Raw genomic sequence first — 20,797 nt, 5'->3', positions numbered from 1 at the left:
TGAACAAGAAAGTCAACAAAATAATTAATTTAAAATAAAAAAATCAAAATCTTTCAACAACATAATTCAACTCGACGTCCTGCATTCCCAAACTCATCCTTATCGGTTAGCATTGATTGATATCTGCTTGGGATTGCTTTTAACACGAGCGAGTACCTTTTTATTCATTGTTGTCAATGTTTATTCGATCAAGCAAAGGTACGTCTTTAATTGGTTATAGGTTTCAGTGATCAAGTCTAAAAATTCGTGGAGAGAGTGGAAGCCCTTTTGAAGGAATTCGGTAGGCGATGGGTACAAGGTTGGGTAGGCATGCGTTAATGGGGATTATACGAAGAAGAAGAAGAAGAAGAAGAAGAAGAATGAATTATGAGTTTCTCCTTCTTCTTTTTTAATTTGTGGTTATGGGCATGTATTGTGTACGTGATTATAAGAAGATGATGTGCATGTGATCGTCACGTGACCTTGTAAGGTGGAGTTGGATTTATTATGCGTATTTTTCAGGTTGGAGATGGACGAGTATCAAGAACGAGATGCGTATTTTTATTTTCTTTTTTTTAAATCGAAAGTCGGAATACCCAGATAGAAACCAGAAAAGGCACGGGTATGGTTTCACATCAAAGAGAAGAGTAGGGGTTAGAGTAGAATTAGGTTGAAAAGATTAGGGATGAAAAGTGGGTTTGGCAGCCATTTTGTAAAGCCAACTTTTGCAAGGCAAATTAGTTTGATTCCCTTGCGGGATAAAATATATTTTTTCTCAACACTTAAAAAAGGTTGGGAGTGTTATTAACTCTCTCTCTCTTTTTTCTTTTTTTTTTCATTTTACAAAAGTATAATTACAAAGTTCGTATGTTCAATAAAATAAATCATGAATTATAAATGTTAAATGTTGATAGATGATAAAAAGCATGTTGATTCAAACCAAAGATTTGAATCGGAAAACCAAGATAAAAATATTATTTTTTATAAAAAAAAGAGTTGGATGTTTGCTTTCATTTAAAATTGGATCCCTGCAATTTTAATTGATTTGAATAAAAATTACTAAATTTTATTTGGTTTATTCGAACATTAACTCAATGTTAAAACTTGTTCTTAACACAATAAAAGTCTTATATAAATTCAATTGAAATAAAACATCAAATTCAAACTCAAATTAATTTAATGTGAAAAGTTGGATAGAGAATACAAAAAATTAAGTAATAAAAAAAAAACATTTTGGATAACTATTACAACTTGTGGTGGTTTATGTCTTTATCTCATGTTGCATTTCCATCATTTATTTAATATCTCTTGTCTCATGTTGCCTTAAATGTTTATAATTTTAAATATTATTTTATGGTATATTAAGCATCAATTTTAGAAAACCAAGCTACAATTATTAAATGAAAAAACAAATGACATAATCAAAAAATAAAAATTAAGAAGATCATGAATATAAAATTCTTGTTTACTCTCTCAATCTCTAAACTCACAGCTATTTTGGAGGGGGCAATTTATTTATTTGTAAGGACACAACTGAAAAAAATCACGAAAGTATAAGGACTGATGTGAAACTTTGGGGGAGTTGTTGTAGTCCCTCCCATGTCCTTACAGCTCCCCCCTGAGATGGATGAATCTCACAGGTGAGCCCGTAGTACGTGGCATCGATGGAACAGGGATAACAATTTAAAGATCCTACCTAAATAAATAAGTATTTTTTAGACTTGATAAATAATAGGTATATTATTAAATTAAATTGAAACTTATATGAATTTAAATCAAAATATATGTTTATATTATATAAATATATTTGTAGAATATTTAGATTTTTCCCAATATAATATGATATATACATATCTTAATATTAATATAAATACATACATGAATAATATTTATCATTTTTTCATTTAATATATATATATACTTACTTCAAATATGTATATTAACTATTTTATTTTATTTTTGTTAATATATTATATAATTAAAATTTAATAGTTTATGAATATTTAAATTCCTAATATCAAGAAATCCAATTTATAAACACCTATTGCCAACTCTATAATGGAAAAATGGTTAAGTATCATGATAATAATTTTATACATTCTAAAAAAATAAAAATTATAAAAAGTTTCAACCACTAAACCGATGAAATCCATCACTCATTTGCAGAGTATTTTTATATTTCCATCCAATATAATTTAAGTTACAGAATAAAGATATCTCTTCTCAATTATATTAGTATTTAAGTAATTAATTATTCACTGGAAATAATATCATTTAATTATAAAAAGAAAGAAAAGAAGAATATTATTCAGGATGGATATTTCTTAATGGATAAAATAATTACACCTGAAATAAAAAGTGGGACGTGTCCACAACTGGGCTGGGTTTCTTCCAGTATTTTGAGCCCATAAGAGCCTTAGTCAAGCCTCGTATCTTTTGGACATTTGTTTCTAATTTTTCCCACTAGGCTTCGGCCTCTTAACACACTACCTTCCTTCTGCGAAATATTTTTGCTACCAGACAAAACAGAGAGGAAAGCCGTGAGGTTTTTAGGTTTCGCTTAAACCCCCCTGCAACTGCAAGCAACAAGCACCACGACTGAAGAAGAAGAACAACTTCCTGTTCGCCGTTACTCTTATTACTATCCATAAAGGTACCTCTCTCTCCCTCTCTCTTCTCGTTATCTTTCACGTAACTTCTATTCAATCTCTAAAGTTTCCCTCTGCACAAGCAGCAAGCTCCTTTGTTTTTTTTAATTAACAAAATTGTTAATTGTAACACCTATAAAGGAAAAGGAAAGGGATGGAAATTGTTTGGAAGGTGTTTGATGAATGTTTGATGTTATATTTTTTTGTTTTCGCAGAGGTATTGGGTAATGGATGATGTTGAGGAGGTGGAGGGTTACAAGCTTGAACCAGGATTTGAAGAAGATTCGAGGGAACCATTGGCTGATATTAGTTTGTCAGATTCGACTGAGCTCTGGCTCATTCAATGGCCTATTAATGAAGTAAGTAAGCTTTACATGCTCTTTTTATTATCTCAATAAATAAATGACTAATAGTTTCATTAAGTAAATTATTATTTTATTACTGAGTTTTGCGTTCATTGTTGTTATGGGAAAACAAATTTATCAGTATTATTTAATAAGGTGCCAGTTATTTGAAGGTCATTGTAAACATTGCTATCATTGTTTTGCGAGTCATGGAGAGTAAGATTTAATTGCTAACATTCTTAATTGCATGTGTATTTAAGCTTCCTGATTTTAATGGGAAAGAACTATCGCTCAGTCTTGATCAGGATGGATGTTTGGGAAGTTTCGAGGCATCTCCAGGTATCAACAACTGATGCAGTTTCTGTCATTGAAAATAGCATACAGTTACTGTATGTGTGCTAATCTTGGTGTGTGCATAATTTGGAGATAACAAAGGTTATTATTACTTGTTGTGGCAGGGAAATCATTTGATCTGGTCAGCTGCTCTGCTCAAGGGCTAGATGCAACGGTTTTCCTTTCTTCTGAATTGGAAACGAAGATTGGTAAATTTGGCTTTTCTACTTTCTTTTTCTTCCTGAATTATAAATGAATTGTATTTTATGAAATTACTTTATCCCCAACATGATACTGTTTTCTGTTCTTTTCAATTGTTTAGTATTTTATGTTGTTGATTGTTCCAAATTCCAATCAATTTCATAGACTTGCATATAACCACTTGTTTTTTTAATATGCTTGTGGAAATCTGTCTGTTGTTGACCATTGAGTGAGAGTACGGATATTGGCTGCGCGCCTGTGCCTGCTGGAATCAAGAGACCTGGGAAAATGGCTATAGGAAGAGGTATAGAGCTGGATGTTGACACCAGGGTCTTTAGATAACTAAGAGTTGAAGTGGTGAAGGTTGTTGTAGATGTATCTATATCACAAATAAATTCTCCATGTGGATTTTTCCCATAATGCTGTTGAATTGTTGAGAGCTATTTGCATCAAATGAAGTCAGCACTTTAAACAAGGGAAAATATAGACAAGAAAGAAAAGGGGAGGTCATTTCTACTCATGATCAGTATCTTGTCTCATGGTGGAATATGAATTAGATAGCAATTGAACTAGTAGTTTGATGAACTCTTTAGTTTACCTACGAATTAAATTTTTATCAGATTTAAGGAGGTTAACTCTTTATCTAGGCATATGGAGAGTGATACTGGGATGAAATAAAAATGGTCATTTTAATGTGATTCTTCTATAGAGTTTGTGGAAGGATTGTTCCGGTCAAGCATTGAGGTGAATAGCAAGGTAGCAACTTCTCGCAGAGGAACTTAAAGGTTAAAATTCCAAAATACCCTCTGTAGTGTCCTTTTTCACTTGGGAGCTGCCTTGGAGTATGTTTTAACTATTAAAAAGGTGCTGGTAAATAGATACTTTATAAAAAACAGCTGAATCTCCTACTCTTTTGTTTTTGGGGAAAAACTTTATGAGAATTGGTTTTTGAAGCTGTTGGGTTTTGTGGGGGTCGAGTCAGGTTCCTGTAAGTTTGGAGGGGCAAGGAAGAGGAGAGCTTTGGGGTTGCATTTCATTAGCATATTTTGATGGTTGTGAGAATAATGCTGCACAATCAAGGGGAAGAATCATGTTTGTCCTCCTCACTAGATTTAATTGGATTAAGGTGTTTTTGCTTCTTTGCATATCATGAAAGAAATGTATTGCTATACTATGTTTGTGTCCCCCCCCCCCCCTATAATAGGGCTATATATATTTGATGCCTTTTAGTAATTATTAAAAAAACTAGTACTTCTATGAGCTTGGAACCATTGCTCATCAAATCAGTTGCATGCAAGTGTATCACTGGATGTCTAGTGTTTTAGGTGTCTTAATTTAACATGGATGCCATTTGTTTGTCATAGACTGTCCTTAATCAACACTGTGCAATTGATTATTCGTCCCTGATTATTAAAATAGTCCGAAAATATACATCCATTGTTGTTGTTGTGATAGCTTTGTGCACTGTTGATTTAATTCTGTGAATCCAATCCTGTTGTGTTAAAATCTTATTTAAGCATTACCTGACATGGTTATCTGCACTGATAGTTGGTAAAATTTCAAGGCAAGTTTCGCTTGTGCATTATCCTGACCCTAAAGAACTTGAGAAACAAGAAGCAGAAAAGAAATCAAAACGTTCATATCAGATGTCTGCTGGATCTTCATTGATGAATTCTTCCCTCCATTCTGGAACTACAACCCCAAGTTCCAAGCTGCGAAACTCACAGTTGTCAAGGGGACATGCTGCGTCTACACATAGTAGCAGACATAAGAGTTCCTTGTCTGAAGCTGGGGAGCAATCAAATTCTAAACAAAGGCGTATGCATAATCGCAGTGGATCCACAGATCGGTCTACTCTAGACTCAGGAAGAGGTCATAGTGGTCATGCCTACTCAGGGTCCTCAGGGCTTTCACACCAAGGGAAATCGGAGGAGATATCAAATGAGTGAGATTCCTCTCCTTGCTGTATTTCCCCCATCGTACTTTTTTGTTCGCATCTCTTACCTCTGAACATTATGATTGTAATTTAGAAACTGTACGCTTTTGATTTTATTGGCTCTTGGCCTCGAAGCTTTGGTTGGTGAAGCAACTAAGAAGTTCTAATTCCCAGTGAGTCCATAGGTGGCAGTTTCATTTTCTTGTCCAAGATTTACATATTTGTTTGTGGTCCTCTCCAGTCTCTTCTCCTTTATGCCCCCCCACCCCCCGAAAAGAAGAGCTTTGTTGGTGGAAACCTTGACACGAGGTAGAACTCTTGTGTTCTATCGTAATTTAATGCATTAATACTTTTTTCTGTTTTTTAAACTGCGCGATCTGCATCTAGCACACAAACACCACCATTGTATTCTATTCACATGACCGGTACTTTCATTCTCTTTCTTATTTTGGTGCTGGGCCAATAATTCATTAGTCTGTGACTGGTGTTCCACTCCTTGAGAAAACACAGGATATGCTAACTGGCCTGTTGCTGTTAGCTCTTAGCGGTGATGATGGATCCGGGATTGAAGACTCGAGAGGGCAATATTTTTTTAAAACAAGAAATGGACCCAATTGGATATATTTTTAAGTTGGGTGTCGAGTATTTTATCCTTCGGGGCCAACGCTCCACGCTGGATCCGTCGTTGGCTATTAGTGCGCTGCCATGAATTCGAAGATGGTGGAGAAGTGCATACTTTCCATAGACGGGAAAAAAAATAGAATAGATAGATGGAGGTGGTGGTGTTTTAGATGGTGTTTAATCACTGATTTGAGATTAAAAAAAAAATGAAATCAGAAGAGATATGTCTTCTCATATCTTTGATGGGATTAGATCATTCAATAATTGTTTTACAAACAAATTCATTTTATATTTTTATTTTTATTTTTTCAACCAAATATGTTTTTGTTATTTTTTTTATTCTAGTACAAACTAGATCTTCTGCTTGTGCTTCGTTGCAAGTTATACTAATTATTTTTTAAAAGTAAAACATATAAAAGCATTGCTAACATGTTTTCTATTTAATCATGAAAAAAATTCAATGCATATTAGACTATGCTTTTTTTAAATACTGAACATTTTTTAAAAAAAATATTTAGATAGTGACATATTAAATCAATCTAATATTAAAAGATAAAAAAAAAATGAATGATATTTTTGTAATTAATAAGATATTATTTAGCTTGGTGGCATTTTTGTTATTTTTGAGCTTCAAGGATCTTTGTGGCATTTCTATAAATAAATTGACAATTATTGTTGACATTTTTGTAGGGAGGATATTAAGTGTTACTGCGTTTATAATTTTTTAAACTACGATTAATTATTGCAATTCAAACCAAACCTTTGGATGTTAAATGTATTTTTTCAAAAAAAAAAAGATAAGGAAAAAATTCAATTCTAAAAAAAAGAAAAAGAAAAAAGTAATTCGAGTTAGCCCGTGTTAAACCACCAAACACATGGTTCGGGTCATGAGAAGGGCATAACTTCATAGAAAACAAAATGAAAAAAAGATTTGAAGCTCAATCTCCTACCAATCCAATATTGAATGATGAAATTGAAAAAAAAAATTGATTTTTTTTAAAACTTACCCGAGTCATCCTAAGACAGGCCACCTATCCCGCGACCCGGGTCGTGATACCGGGATAACTTGGAACAGACTGCGTCTCTAAATCTCGACCACCAATGAGGTGATCAATGAGTTTTTCAATTCAAAAACTCATTTTAAATCTATTTTAACCTTAAATTCACCTTTAGAACCTCAATAAACTAATCTCTTAACCCAGAACACTTTAAGATTGCTCTGAAATTGCAAAATAAAGTTGTTGTTTCTCTCAACCTTGATATGCTTTTCTTGACAAGATGGAAGGCTTAAAATACCCTAGTGGAACTCCTCTCGTGAAATGAAACATATTGACATAAAAAACGATCATTTTAGTTCTTGGATCTTGATGAACTGATGAGTTTATCTCCCAATGAGTCGTTTTCCATCGGCTCTCTATCTCCTCTCTCTAGCTCAAGGATTAAAATGCAAGAAAAATAAAGTTTTAGGCTAAAATATAAAAATCTCAAAAAATAAGGATTAAAAATGAAAATTGAAAACTCTAGGGACTAAAAATGTTAAAAAGATGTCTCCAATAAAATTGAAAAAAAAAAAAATAAGAGGCTAGGAATTTTTTTCACTGTTAATTTTGGTTCTTAGAGTTTTTATTATATTTAGTCAAGAAAATTAAATTTGATTTTACCAAATTAATCATTGATTTAATTTCAAATTTCGTTTTCAACATTTTAAGACATCCTTATTAAGCTACGTTGCACCTCAAATGTATTTAATTTTTTTTTGAAGAATATTTTCTTAGATTATCATTACTTATTTGGACCTCAAGATTCTTTTTTATTAAGGATGTGTTTAGTAATATAATATAAAATGTTTTTCAAAGATATTTTTTAATAAAAAATACATTAAAATAATATTCTTTCATATTGTTTTTTAATATTATTATATCAAAACTATATATAAAAAAAAAAAACATGTACAAAATATTTTTTTTTAATTAAAAATATTTTAAAAAATAAATTAAAAAAAAATACCTCCCAAATCTATTCCCAGTGCCAGTGGAGGAGTGGTAAAGTGGCGCAGAAGAGTCAAGCGCCAGTGTTGTCTGTCTCCAACCTGGCACATGTCAATAAAGATTTTTCCCAAATTCCTCCAATCAAAAACAACAAAACAACACAGTGACACCCGTTGTTTTGTTTTGCTTCCAGATCCGAGCCAAGTAACAAATATACTAAAATAGATGGGTGTTCTACTGTAGCTCCCGTTATATTTTTCAAGTTGACTTTTTTTTCCTTCGCATGAAAATTTGTTTGATTTTAAACCAGTGGTATTTTTATCTTTTTATATATGTGGCTTTGATATTATAGATTTATTTGAGGGTATTTTGATCGATTCAATATATTTATGAATATAAATAATAAAATAATTAAAATACTCCCGAGCATAAAAAAAATAAAGGTTTCGAGTGAGGGCATGTTGGTATTTGTGTTTTTTTATATACAGTAAAATTAAACATATTCCCTTGGATCCAAGAAATTTAATTTTTTGGGGTCAGGAGTGTTATAGTCTTTCAGCCATAATTTTTTTTTGTTAATTGTTAGTTCGTTCAATAATAGTTACGTAATTGATCATTAAAATAATATTTTTAATTTGAAAAAGTTGTTGGCGCATGCAATGTATGTGCCAACACGTTGGAGCTTCTTGCGAACTTTAGGCAGTGCGTGCGGCGGCTCCTAATGCTAAAAAATAAGCTTTTGTTGCCTCATGTTATTCCTCGTCGTCTCCTTTTTCATTTAGAGTGGTGTGTGGTGTCCAAATATTGCTGGTTTATCACTAATAACCTTTTTTTTTCCTTTCTATACATAGTAGAATTACGCATGTACCCTTGGATCCAAGAAATTTAATTCATTGGGGTTAAGGGTATTATGGTCTTTCATCAATAATTTTTGTAATTGTTAGTTTGGTCAAGGGTAGCTATGTAATTGACTATTAAAATAATATTTTTAATTTGAAAAGGATAGGGGCATGTGTAGTGGATGCGCAGTTGCCAGGGCGTTTTGGACAGCACGTGCAGCGACTCCAAGTGCTAAAAAATAAGCTTTCGTCGTCTCATGTTATTTCTCATCGTCTTGTCTTTCATTTGGAGTGGCACATTGTGTCCAAATGTTGTCGGTTTATCGTTGGTGAGTCTTTCTTTGTTTTTTTTTCCTCCTTGTTTTTCTCTCCCTACCTGGTAAATACAACATGGTTCTCATTGTTATTTGTATTTCAGATCTTGTCCTTTAGTTTTGATTTTTGTATTGTTTTTATTTTTTTTTTATTAAAGTTTTGTTGTTTTTCAATTTAACCCTTATTTTTTAATTTATATAGATAATGTTTTTGATTTGGTTCTTCTACTTTTAATTTTTTATTTTTGTCATATGCTCTTTTGTTAAAGTTTTTATAACTTTTAATTTTATCCTTTATAGTTTTTGTTTTTTCAACGATAATAATGATTCAATCTGAATTTTTTTTATTGTTTTTCTTGGTTTTGTTTAATTTTTTTATAATTTATAATTTTTTAGTAGTAGTATTATAATAATAATAATAATAATAATAATAATAATAGTAATGAAGTTATAAACAAGCCTACTGAACAACTAACCACAGTATCCTTGTGAACTCAACCTCCATCCCTTTTTTTAAGTTAACCCACCATGATTAACGCTCCCGTAAAATCCTAAACCCACACCCCACATACGCCTTTCAGAAGACCACCACCCTCCCTCCTCTTTTGCTATTTCTACTTTTGAAGAGAAAGTGAAAAGAAACCTCACTTTGCCTCTCATTCATGTGATTATGTCTTCTGTCTGATCCTAAAACCCCCACGATCCTTTGATTTCTTTCTCTGCCATCCTCCCCCCCCCCCCCCTTTCAATCTGAAATCAGGTACTTCTACTTCTTCACTCCAATTTCAACTATATCATTAATTCATTACTTTCTGATGGATGTTAAACGTGTAGTATCTGAGTTTGTTACCGCATTTTCTTGTCCCCCCCCCCCCCCGTCTGCATGCATGTGCTACTAGTTTCTTGTTTTTCCTTCAAGGAAAGAAAATTTTGCTTTTTCATGAACTGGATTCTGGGTTGTTTCTGATTGGATATTTCCATTTTGGGGCCCTCAGATTTTTGAAATTTGTTAAGCTTTGTTATTCATAGTTATCTGATCTCAATGTTAACTAAAGATGGAACCTTTAGATCTGCTTTCATCTTAACTGTTAGAAACTCACGTTGGGTTTAAGCTGTTTCATGTGACGTGGGTACTATTTATCTGATATTTCTGTTTCTTGTTTGGATTTTCAGTTAATCAAATCAAATTATAAATCTATTGGCTTTATAATGACTGGAGATACGGATAACAAGTTCTTGAATGTGGGTCTACTCATTATAGCCACTCTACTGGTGGCCAAGCTCATCTCTGCACTTATAATGCCTAGATCTCAAAAGCGCTTGCCTCCTGTTATGAAGGGATGGCCTTTGATTGGAGGGCTCATTCGGTTCCTTAAAGGTCCTATTGTGATGCTTCGCGAAGAGTACCCAAAACTTGGCAGTGTGTTTACTGTGAATTTGGTTAATAGGAAGATTACTTTCTTGATTGGCCCTGAGGTGTCTGCGCATTTCTTCAAGGCTTCGGAAGTGGATTTGAGCCAGCAGGAGGTGTATCAGTTCAATGTGCCTACTTTTGGTCCCGGTGTTGTGTTTGATGTGGAGTACTCCATTAGGCAAGAGCAGTTTCGGTTCTTCACAGAGGCTTTAAGAGTGAACAAACTCAAGGGATATGTGGACCAGATGGTGGTAGAAGCAGAGGTGAGCAAGTTTATTGTTCTGTCAGCTGTTTCTGTTTTTTACTATTCACTTTCTACGCTATCAGTTCTTGTGTGTCCCAGTTTCATTGACAACCCATGTCTTTGATGCTGGCTATTTAAACACAAAAAGTTGCTGTGGGTTTTAAATTCAAGTCTGATGACCATGCTTCCATCTATCATTCTAGAGAATCATCATTGAATACTGGTTTTGTTCCGTACAGTTTGCATGATGTTACATTAGATTTTTACCCTTGTATGATTTCTAGAACAATCATATGCTGCGCTCATGATGTGGGAATTCGTGGTTCTAATCATTTTATCATCATTGTGGAACTGGCAGGATTACTTCTTAAAATGGGGAGACAGTGGGGTGGTAGACTTGAAGTATGAGCTTGAGCATCTGATCATTTTGACAGCCAGTAGATGTCTACTTGGACGAGAAGTGCGTGATAAGCTTTTTGATGACGTGGCTGCTCTATTCCATGACCTTGACAATGGAATGCTCCCAGTTAGTGTTTTATTCCCATACTTGCCCATCCCGGCTCATCGCCGCCGTGACCGGGCACGCAAGAAGCTTGCAGAAATCTTTGCAAATATCATAAATTCTCGTAAGCTTGCCAGCAAATCAGAGAATGACATGTTGCAGTGCTTCATTGATTCAAAGTATAAAGATGGTCGCCCAACAACTGAGTCTGAGATCACAGGCTTGCTCATTGCTGCTCTCTTTGCTGGGCAGCACACCAGTTCCATCACCTCTACATGGACCGGAGCCTATCTTCTGCGACACAATGAATACCTATCTGCTGTACTGGAGGAGCAGAAGAACCTGATGAAAAAGCACGGGAACAAGGTTGATCATGATATTTTATCCGAGATGGATGTCCTGTATCGGTGCATCAAGGAAGCCCTTAGACTCCATCCTCCACTAATTATGCTTCTACGGAGCTCACACAGTGACTTCAGTGTGACAACACGAGATGGGAAAGAATATGACATCCCAAAGGGCCACATTGTCGCAACATCTCCTGCATTTGCTAACCGGCTTCCTCATGTCTTCAAGGACCCAGATAGCTATGATCCCGACAGATTTGCTTATGGGAGAGAAGAAGACAAAGCAGCAGGGGCATTTTCATATATTTCTTTTGGAGGTGGCAGGCACGGGTGCCTCGGTGAACCATTTGCTTACTTGCAGATAAAAGCGATATGGAGTCATTTGCTGAGGAATTTTGAACTGGAGCTCATATCTCCTTTCCCTGAGATAGACTGGAATGCAATGGTCGTTGGTGTGAAAGACAAGGTAATGGTGCGTTACAAGCGGCGTGAGCTTTCAGTAAATTAGGGGAGCAATTTCTGTAGAATGACTTTTCGCTATCTGTGCTTTGTTTTATTTGTTCACGGTGGTTGTTGCGAGGTTTTGTTTGATTTATAACTGCCCGAACTTGGGTTTTAGACCTGTGTTATGCTAGTAATCCAGGTTGAGTTTTTCATAAGCAATGAAATAGGTCAGCGATCACTCTGGATGAGGATAGTCTTTGGTTTTTGCACTGCCGCAATGACACCAATAATTAGTCTTTGCTTAGCCAGTTTGGCAGAAGGCCCTACCGTATCGTCTTCCACAACACAAAGCGCGCGGAAATTACGCTCTCAAGTCTCAATTACAACATTAAGAACGTGTCAACATTTGACAATCAAATGTTCCAACAGTCGAGTAGTAAAGCATTCAATAATTCAGTCTTGTGGTCTTGACATGTGTAAATCACCAGAATGGGAGGACTGTGATACATGGGTGATTATGCAATTATTTGATGTCCTGGAATTTCCAATTGAAGCAGCAGAAATCAAACAATGAAGATTCATCCATGTTCACAGCTAGCAATGCAATTCTATCTTTCGCCAAAAATACCTTGGCAATGATGTTGCACAAATAAAAACCAGATAGAAAAAGAACCTTCTCGAGGAACAAGGTGGTCAAATTCAAAACTTCCTTTCAGATTTTGATGTGGATATACAGTAATATATATATATATATATATTGACCTCTATTTCAATACCCAAAAGAACAAAATCTAACCTGAATGTTTGACGGCAATAGTGGAATACGTACACCCTGACAGGGGAATCAGCTCGGAGTTAGCCTGGGATTACTTTAAGGAGTTCAATATCGAACAGCAAAGTTTTGTCTATCAGCCCTTGGTTCCTCAACACAAAATCCAAGGCTCGTTGACCCTGCCGAACACAATCATTTTTCATTTTAGAATCATATATAAACTGCAAACAAGCGACAGCAATTTCACTTGAGCATTACCGAAAATGTTGTTGGTCTTGGCCCACTCTTGTTGTAGTCATTCTCAGGATATCCTAGTTCTGGGGGCACAATGATCCTGCATCGCTGCGAAGCATACTGTGAAATTTGCAAACACACTTACAAAGATTGAAATGTTAATATATTTTATTCATGGCAAATTTATGTAATAGAGAACTTCAAACATAACAAAGGCTATATCCTTGAGAAAAGCAGACGCAGCACCTTCTAATGCCACCCGGGGCCATTCCTGAAACAGCTTCTTCAAAAGCAGGTATAACCTGAATGCTCAAGAACCCAATCAATCTCATCAGCGAGGCATCAGAATTGATATATGATGACATAGTCCCTAACTTTCCATTTGAAACATCTATGCAGCTGCACTACCCAACCCAACCCAATTAAATATTCCAGTCCTATGAATGTAAAGGACAAACTATTGACAGATACTCTGAAAACAAGTGGATCAGAGACAGGTGTGTAAGCGAACCAAGATAACTACTTGGAGGAAAGTTAAATTTGAAAATGATACATTATGAAGAAAAGATGTTCATTCTCAATTCCATTAAGTCTGATCTACAAAATCAATTTTTTTTATACAAACGAGAAAGGATATGCTACCTCTCTGGATCCTAGTCTGAATTTGAAGAAGTCCTTGTCATCTCCCTGCAGATCAAGAGGTCACAGAACATTGATAAAGCTAATCAAGTCCTTGAACTCCAGAATGAGGAGAAAGCATCTCATACCTCAAAGGAGCCACCTTTTGTCTTGTTTCGAGCTTCAAATATGCGACCATAGTATCCTATGGTGTAACCATCCCAATCGACCTAAAACGAATTCATGATTCATAAACTACTTGAACTACACTGATCAGAAAGAAAACAACCAAATTTGTTGTTAACTCGCAGCATATGATACTCGTAATTCATCTTATAGTTAAAACTGGTGAGCATCATAGTTGTTTGAAGCATGATTGTTGTGAACAACTAAATTTATTGTAGTTTAGTTATTTTGACTATCACTTGAGCATTTACAAGTATCTCTCAGGCTTTCGTAACAGAGAATAGGAGCCTCTTTGTTTGCTGTTTTCGAAAATTCTCCATGTACTCCAAACTTCAGCTACATAAATTATAATATATAAATTTCCTGTGCATCATTCAGATTATGAAGAAACTAAATCATCTAAAATCCAAAAGTCTATTGCCCCAATTACTTGGATTCAAATTAGGCCAGCCAAGAAAACTATGCCAAACTTTAAATTCTTGCACACCGCCTAAGAAACTTACCACAACCGTCTCTCCCATCTTAGGCAAGGGACCATTTCCTGCTCGCAAGTCCTGCACACCTTTTCATTTTAGAATTTGAATGCATAACTAAACTAACCATGTGCATGCATAAATATAAAAGATAAAATTAGAAACATTTACTATCCAATAAATGACCTTATACTGAAGACCTGATTCTGTTTCTGTGTAGTCCGGATACCGCATTTTTGTTTTGCCATAATCCTTCCCCCTGAGAGCTGGCACTGCATGCCCAGAAAAACATGGTCAAGAGTAATTCTATTACAGTTGTTATATGTCTCTCTGTTTTTTTTTTTTTTACCGGAACAATTTCACATTACTCTGCCATCCACAGTAGCACTACATGGTTTTAAAACTGGGATTGCAACCATAGCATTGCAGGTTCAAGTCTTGAGAACAAATTGGATAGCAATCTCTTATTATTAGCTATCTACACCAACAAGGGTTCAAGTAATGAAACAAGCAATACATTATATATGCGATTCTTGCTCCCTCACAAATGTATGGTGTAAACTTGGATGTGCGAATTGTTGTAAAGATTAGAATGTGAAAAGTTGATTCTCTCCTATAGGAGGAAGTGGGAAGGTAGTAGTCTAAAACATAGCGAAGAAAAGGATAGTTCATTGAACAGTTTATTGATAATAGCAACGCTCACTGTCCAGAATACAGTGATGACAAACCAAACTCATGGAGACTAGCCTTTATTGATGCAGTTAACAAACAACTCCCCGGAAGTTTCTAGACAAACATCAGCACGAAGCAAGGATCAATTTTGTCCATAATATAGCAGAAACACACATAAATAAAACCCATAAATGCAAGAAAAGAAGGGACATCGTGAGATGAGATTACTGTCAGTGAATTCGGCTGCCATAGCTGCAGCATCTTTATTTGAAGAAGAATGCTGCAGAGCTGCTCCGGCCAGTAACCCAACAGATAACATTATAACTTGTCTTCTCTCGATGACCCCGGCACATTTTTTAATACAAACATCTACGAGTCAAATTGCATCAAAAGATAAGAGTGAGGAGAGGGTTTTTCAAGATTTCCATCGAAATTAACTTAGATAGGAGAATTAACCTGGATGGTGAGAAGTTAGAGTTGCAATCGGTCTGCAACATCTCTGAAACAACAATTTTATCGTCACTTTTAAAATTGAAGTGAAATTAAAAAGATAGACAAATAGAAGGAAGAAGACGTACTGTGGATGTTGAAGCTCTTCCAGGGGATTGGAATGGAATTCCAAGAGTTGAAATGGAGGCCATTAATGTACAAGTTTCCAGTAAGAGAGGAAGAAAGAGAGAGAGAGTGATATGAGTCGCGGGAAGATAACAGCCTCAGTTTTTCTACGAGTAAAAAGAGAAGAAGAGACCACCGTGTTGCGAGTTTTATGTCGATCGGCTATTAGTATCTTGTTAATTATTTTATATTATTCACTTTGAATAAATATACAAAGATATAAATTCTAGGTGCCTATAGTTTTATTATTTTAGATGGATAATAAGTTTTATATGTTTTAGTCTGTTTTCTTTATTTAAGTACATCTAAAAAATAACTAATAGTTATCGCTAATTAATCTATGAAAAATCATAATTTTTTTTTTTTTTTATGTTGTTGCATTTTGTTCGGCCCACCACGGCTAAATCCATATTTTTGGCTTTTACATGTGATTGATAGTTAAAATAATATATAGTTTTTTTACATATCATACGTTAACATATTAAAATTATAAAAAGTATTAGTTTAATATTTTTTAGATAAAATATTCTAAAAAACATAAGCTACAACAATTCCTCTTTTATTTTATCTTTTTCAAAAGTGGTAGGATTAATTTTCCTTTTCATTTTCTAGAATTAATTTATACTTTAATTAAAAAACTTAAGATTTGAATTCAAATAAAACGAACCACTTTAATTAGAATAATATTGTTATGATTTTTTAAAAAATTAAAATTTAAGTTAACATGTTTATCTATATTACAATTATATCAAAAAAATTTGGAATAATATTTACTTTCTAAAAATCATTAGTTCGAGTCTCATAAATTTTAAGACCACTGGAGGCTTGCATGATTGTTAACTTCAGCTTACATGATCGTTAACTTCAGGACATGTGAAATTAATCAAAATACACGCAAACTGGTCCGATATCATCTTCAATAATTAAAAAAAAATCAGAATTATAACTGTGCATTGGATTAATTTGTTGTTCTCGCTCTCACGCTCAGTATTTCCCTCTCGTCTTCAATTCCATGTACAAGACAAAAAAGAAGAGCGTGATAGTGAATGTGGATGAGATGTATGCAATAATTTCTCGAGCATGGAGCAAAATTCTTCAATTTTTTCCTTCTTAGAAAGTCTTCAAAAAAATAATGTAGAGTAAAACATGCAAGGCAAAGAGATCTTCACTTATACCGTGTGTAAAAGATGACAATACTTTTTTTCTTCTATTGAGAAATCCATGGCACAAAATTCTGTGCTTCGTTTTTTTTTTTAGTTCCTCTTAGCGTGGGCAGGTTCTCTATATTTCCTTGAAAAAAAAAAAGATTTGTTAAAGTTAAAAATTATCCTGTTCATGGATGATAACACGACTAGTTTTTAATTAAAGATCTCCCCGCATTGCAGAAAACGGTCCTTCTTTCCATCCCTTTATCCCATTTCACCTCCTAAAATGTTAATCTTCAAATGTAGGTCGGAGACTGTGGCCTCCTGTTCAACCCAAGAGATCTTAGCTCTCCTTAGGTAGGCTTTCCAGGCCAGATTATGCCATGAATAATGGAAGCTTGGCGCAAATATAAAAGAAGGGAAATGGCCGATGATACGTAGTCATCTTTAGAATATATTTTAGAGTGGATTTTTATGATTCCTTATGATACGTAGTTAACTTCTTACAGAGCACTCACCGATGGGTTTTCTTTTCTACGGCAAGATCGATGCCCTCTTTTATTACATTGAATTCATACTATAAGCAAATAATAAAAGGCTTACGGGCTAACCAATTTCAGAGAATTTGCCTTCTCTTGCAGGGTATCAAGCAGACTATCGAAGCTCTTCTTGAAAGAATCCACTCCTTCAACTTCAAGTTGGTCTCCCACGTAGCCCCAATCAATTCCCAACTTCTCAAGTGCATTGTAAATTCCTTCAGCTTCAGAAACATTTGAGTCGATTGTCCTTGCAACACTTCCATGATCAACAAATGCTTGGAGAGCTTGGTCAGGCATGGTTGAGACCTATCATAAGAAAAAACAAACCACACAAGGGGAAACATTAAACAACAAATTACAGTTTAAAACGTGAATACTCCCTCTTGAACATGATATCATTTCCTTCCAGAAATATCTACACAGCAATGCACATAAAATACAGGAGACAGGGTTCTGAGATATAAGATGGCTTACTGTGTCAGGTCCAATGAGGGGAGCAACATATAAAGTGTCTGGGTAGGCAGGGTTCTTGACACTGGTTGATGCCCACAGCAACCTCTGCTTCTTAGCACCTTTCTTCACCAAAGCCTCCCATCTTGGACCTGAGAATTTCTTTTGGTAGAGCTTGTATGCTAGGCCTGCTTGAGCCACAGCAGCCTAAAACAGTACACATCCAGTCACGTTAACGAAAGTTGACAAACTGGGTTACGGATTCTTTAGAATATAATGAGAATTAATGGTATACAAGAACAAGAGTTCAGAGCTAGTTACCTTTCCTCGTAGATCAAGGGCTTCTGGGGTTCCGATCTTTTCTAGCATTTTGTCAATGAGAGTGTCCACCCTACTGACAAAGAAGGAAGCAACACTTGTAACTCTGGAGAGGTCACTTAGTCCAGATGCCTCAAGGCCATCCAAGTAGGCATCAATGACCGCTTCATATCTGGTGAGAGAGAATATCAGCTGCACAGGCGAAAAAGGAGAACAGTCTGAATCTGATTTAATAAAAGAGTCACTTCTTAAAACTACATGATCATTCAAGATTGCTTTTCCCAACTTGGTTTGACCATGACTTCAACCATTAGGTCATCAGGATCACTTCATCAGCATATGATCATGGAAAAAGACTACTTATGTGCACATCATTTACAGTGACAAAATCATTAGCCAACAATAATGCCTAAGCAAGAAAGAATGCACAGAAAGAACATACAGTCACATTGACACTGATGCCAAGAGAAATAACTTCCTTGATTGAGGGGATGCAAGGAGCAGTAGCGGGAATTTTAATGTACACGTTGGGGCGATCAACCACTTTATGAAGCCACTTTGCAGCCTCAACAGTCCCTTGAGTATCATCAGCTAGTCTGGGAGACACTTCAACAGAAACATAGCCATCACCACCATCTGTTTGATCATATATTGGCTCGAAAAGTTTGCATGCGTCTTGTATGTCCTTCACCACAAGTTCCCAGTAAGCAGTTTCAATGTCTTTTCCCGCTTGCACAAGTTCTCTGAAGGTACCAACATTCTAAAATCAGAGTAGAAATATATGAACACTATAGTGATCAGCTTGACAATCTTAAAATTCTGACTTGGAAATTAACATCCAACTTTCAAACCCCAAGAGTATGTAATAATCGGCAGACTTAGAAGAGATATGTGAACTTCGTTTTGTTTTTCCCCTCTTGGCATAACAGGTAAATTTCATATACATCATGTAACAGAAAAGAACAGAGTAATCAATTCTGAATAATAATAATAATAATAAACATGATAAAACTAGTTAATTGCAATTGATTGGATTTACCTGAATTGGTCATTGTAAGCATTTGAAGATGATATTGCCTTCTGGAAAATCTGCAATCATATGTTTTAAACAGCCCATTATACAGGACCGAGGATAATGAAGAAAAGCCACTAAAGAAGTGTTGAAGATACACCCTTATCAATTCCACCTTTCTTTTCAATTTCATCCACTTAACTTTCTTCAACTTAATTCAAGGAAAGTCATCTTTTTATGCATGTTGGACAAGTCTTGAATTTATTTTTTTTAAAGATAATAGTTATTACCGCTGGGTTACTCGTTACACCTCTGACTCCACTCTCGATCAGAGGAATCAGATCCGTCACAGGCCTGCAGAGGTTGTCATACCATGGACTCTGCCCCTCCCGTTCATAGAGATCATGAAGGGTAGTTCTCTTTATCGGACTACCATTTCCACTGGATTGAGAGCACCTGACACTGTGATAGAGATCTTGTTAAACAACAACTGAACAAAGTCCACAATTATCAAAGGGAAAGAGGAAAGGATTAAATAACCAGCAACAACCATGAATTAAAGATAATAGATCATTGCTTTTAATTCATTCAGCTACAGCTCGAAAACCAAGAAATTCTATATCTGGAATTAACTCTTCCTTGTTATCCACTATCGCAGAATCTGATATCTTCTATGCTAGCTCAAAGCTACAAACTCCAAAATCCATTAAAAGCGCTGTTCGAGATCAGTTAGTCAGCAGTTTTAACACCATCAAAACATGTTGTAATTTTTTTTTGTGTTTAACAGGATTAACACATGTTCATTCACGCAAAAAAAATCCGAAACAAATGCTTGTAATTAGATGGACCAATTTACTTGATGGCAAATCATTTCAAAAGGATTGAATAAGAGCTGGAGCAAAAGTTCATGATATAAGAACATATCGACAATGTATTTATTATAAGGCCCGCGGCTGCAAAGATTAAGCAATAACTAGCATCCCTTTGTACATGTTAATACTTCTTAAGATATACTTTCTACGGCATAGAAAATGAAGAAGACATGTTCCCTAAACTAATTGCCTCAATAATGATACTAAATAATTGTCATAAACAGGTACCTCAAGCCCCTAGAAGGCTAGAGAATATACATTAAAGCAAGGTCTAAAGCGTAGTAACTGTATCACATATTCATAGAAAAAGAAGACGCTTGATCATCGACGTATAAAAAGATCAGAAGGCGAAACCAAGCAAGAGCCAAGATGATCACCGCCAAATAAACACAGATAAAAAGAAAAGAGAGAGAGATAAAAAAAGTGAAGGAATAATAGTTACACAAAGGAGGTCCTCCAAGGTTGGGTGTTTGTCAAAGACAACCCAGAAGAAGATGATGCAACTTTGGAGAAAGAAGTTTTGGTATTGAAACCAAGGAAAACTCTAGGCAAAGAAGAAGAAGAAGAAGGAGCTGGTAGAGAGGCAGCAGGGCTTGGATTTGATAGCTTTGAAATTGTAGCCATAGTGATTCAGATCACAAACCGAGCGAGAGGGGGGGGGGGGGGAGGCAGAGAAGGTGTTCGGTTTGGTGAAATTTTTAGTAGAAGGTATTGCAAAATTTGATCAGAGTGTGTTT

At 35.1% G+C, this 20,797-nt stretch overlaps 4 protein-coding genes across 7 annotated transcripts; 2 read left to right on the top strand and 2 right to left on the bottom strand.

The window, feature by feature from the left end:
• Positions 1 to 2,457: 2,457 nt before the first annotated feature.
• LOC7491437 (mediator-associated protein 2) lies at positions 2,458 to 5,809 on the top strand. The gene is made up of 5 exons (XM_002299321.4): positions 2,458 to 2,632; positions 2,843 to 2,986; positions 3,232 to 3,310; positions 3,430 to 3,513; positions 5,054 to 5,809. Exons 2-5 carry the CDS (start codon positions 2,855 to 2,857, stop codon positions 5,452 to 5,454), a joined length of 696 nt encoding a protein of 231 aa, XP_002299357.4. The 5' UTR covers positions 2,458 to 2,632; positions 2,843 to 2,854; the 3' UTR covers positions 5,455 to 5,809.
• Positions 5,810 to 9,734: 3,925 nt separating this feature from the next.
• Positions 9,735 to 12,399, top strand: LOC7482828 (sterol 14-demethylase). The gene is made up of 3 exons (XM_002299320.4): positions 9,735 to 9,963; positions 10,377 to 10,880; positions 11,220 to 12,399. Exons 2-3 carry the CDS (start codon positions 10,413 to 10,415, stop codon positions 12,216 to 12,218), a joined length of 1,467 nt encoding a protein of 488 aa, XP_002299356.1. The 5' UTR covers positions 9,735 to 9,963; positions 10,377 to 10,412; the 3' UTR covers positions 12,219 to 12,399.
• Positions 12,400 to 12,432: 33 nt separating this feature from the next.
• On the bottom strand, positions 12,433 to 15,913 carry LOC7482827 (peptidyl-prolyl cis-trans isomerase FKBP19, chloroplastic). Of its 4 annotated transcripts, XR_008058975.1 has the most exons (11): positions 15,688 to 15,903; positions 15,566 to 15,608; positions 15,338 to 15,478; positions 14,624 to 14,709; positions 14,468 to 14,518; positions 13,928 to 14,008; positions 13,803 to 13,847; positions 13,407 to 13,462; positions 13,185 to 13,260; positions 12,951 to 13,105; positions 12,433 to 12,689 (listed from the first exon to the last, which is right to left on the bottom strand). XR_008058975.1 is itself a non-coding variant. In XM_052452079.1 (10 exons), the coding sequence occupies exons 1-10, from the start codon at positions 15,748 to 15,750 to the stop codon at positions 13,010 to 13,012; spliced, it is 738 nt and encodes a 245-aa protein (XP_052308039.1). In that variant the 5' UTR covers positions 15,751 to 15,901; the 3' UTR covers positions 12,740 to 13,009. The 4 variants fall into 4 exon arrangements, 1 of the variants encoding a protein (XP_052308039.1); XM_052452079.1 differs by lacking the exon at positions 12,433 to 12,689 and having other exon boundaries at positions 12,740 to 13,105; positions 15,688 to 15,901; XR_008058976.1 differs by lacking the exon at positions 12,433 to 12,689 and having other exon boundaries at positions 13,185 to 13,280; positions 15,688 to 15,913.
• A 1,400-nt stretch (positions 15,914 to 17,313) lies between these two features.
• Positions 17,314 to 20,797, bottom strand: LOC7482826 (uncharacterized). Its single transcript, XM_002297845.4, has 7 exons — positions 20,503 to 20,797; positions 19,479 to 19,650; positions 19,216 to 19,265; positions 18,619 to 18,919; positions 18,180 to 18,368; positions 17,883 to 18,065; positions 17,314 to 17,714 (listed from the first exon to the last, which is right to left on the bottom strand). Exons 1-7 carry the CDS (start codon positions 20,682 to 20,684, stop codon positions 17,469 to 17,471), a joined length of 1,323 nt encoding a protein of 440 aa, XP_002297881.4. The 5' UTR covers positions 20,685 to 20,797; the 3' UTR covers positions 17,314 to 17,468.

The sequence above is a fragment of the Populus trichocarpa genome, chromosome 1 (assembly GCF_000002775.5).
Source record: "Populus trichocarpa isolate Nisqually-1 chromosome 1, P.trichocarpa_v4.1, whole genome shotgun sequence".
Taxonomy (NCBI): domain Eukaryota; kingdom Viridiplantae; phylum Streptophyta; class Magnoliopsida; order Malpighiales; family Salicaceae; genus Populus; species Populus trichocarpa.
The sequence above is the reverse complement of the archived record's forward strand: the minus strand, read 5'-3'. Positions and strand labels throughout refer to the sequence as shown.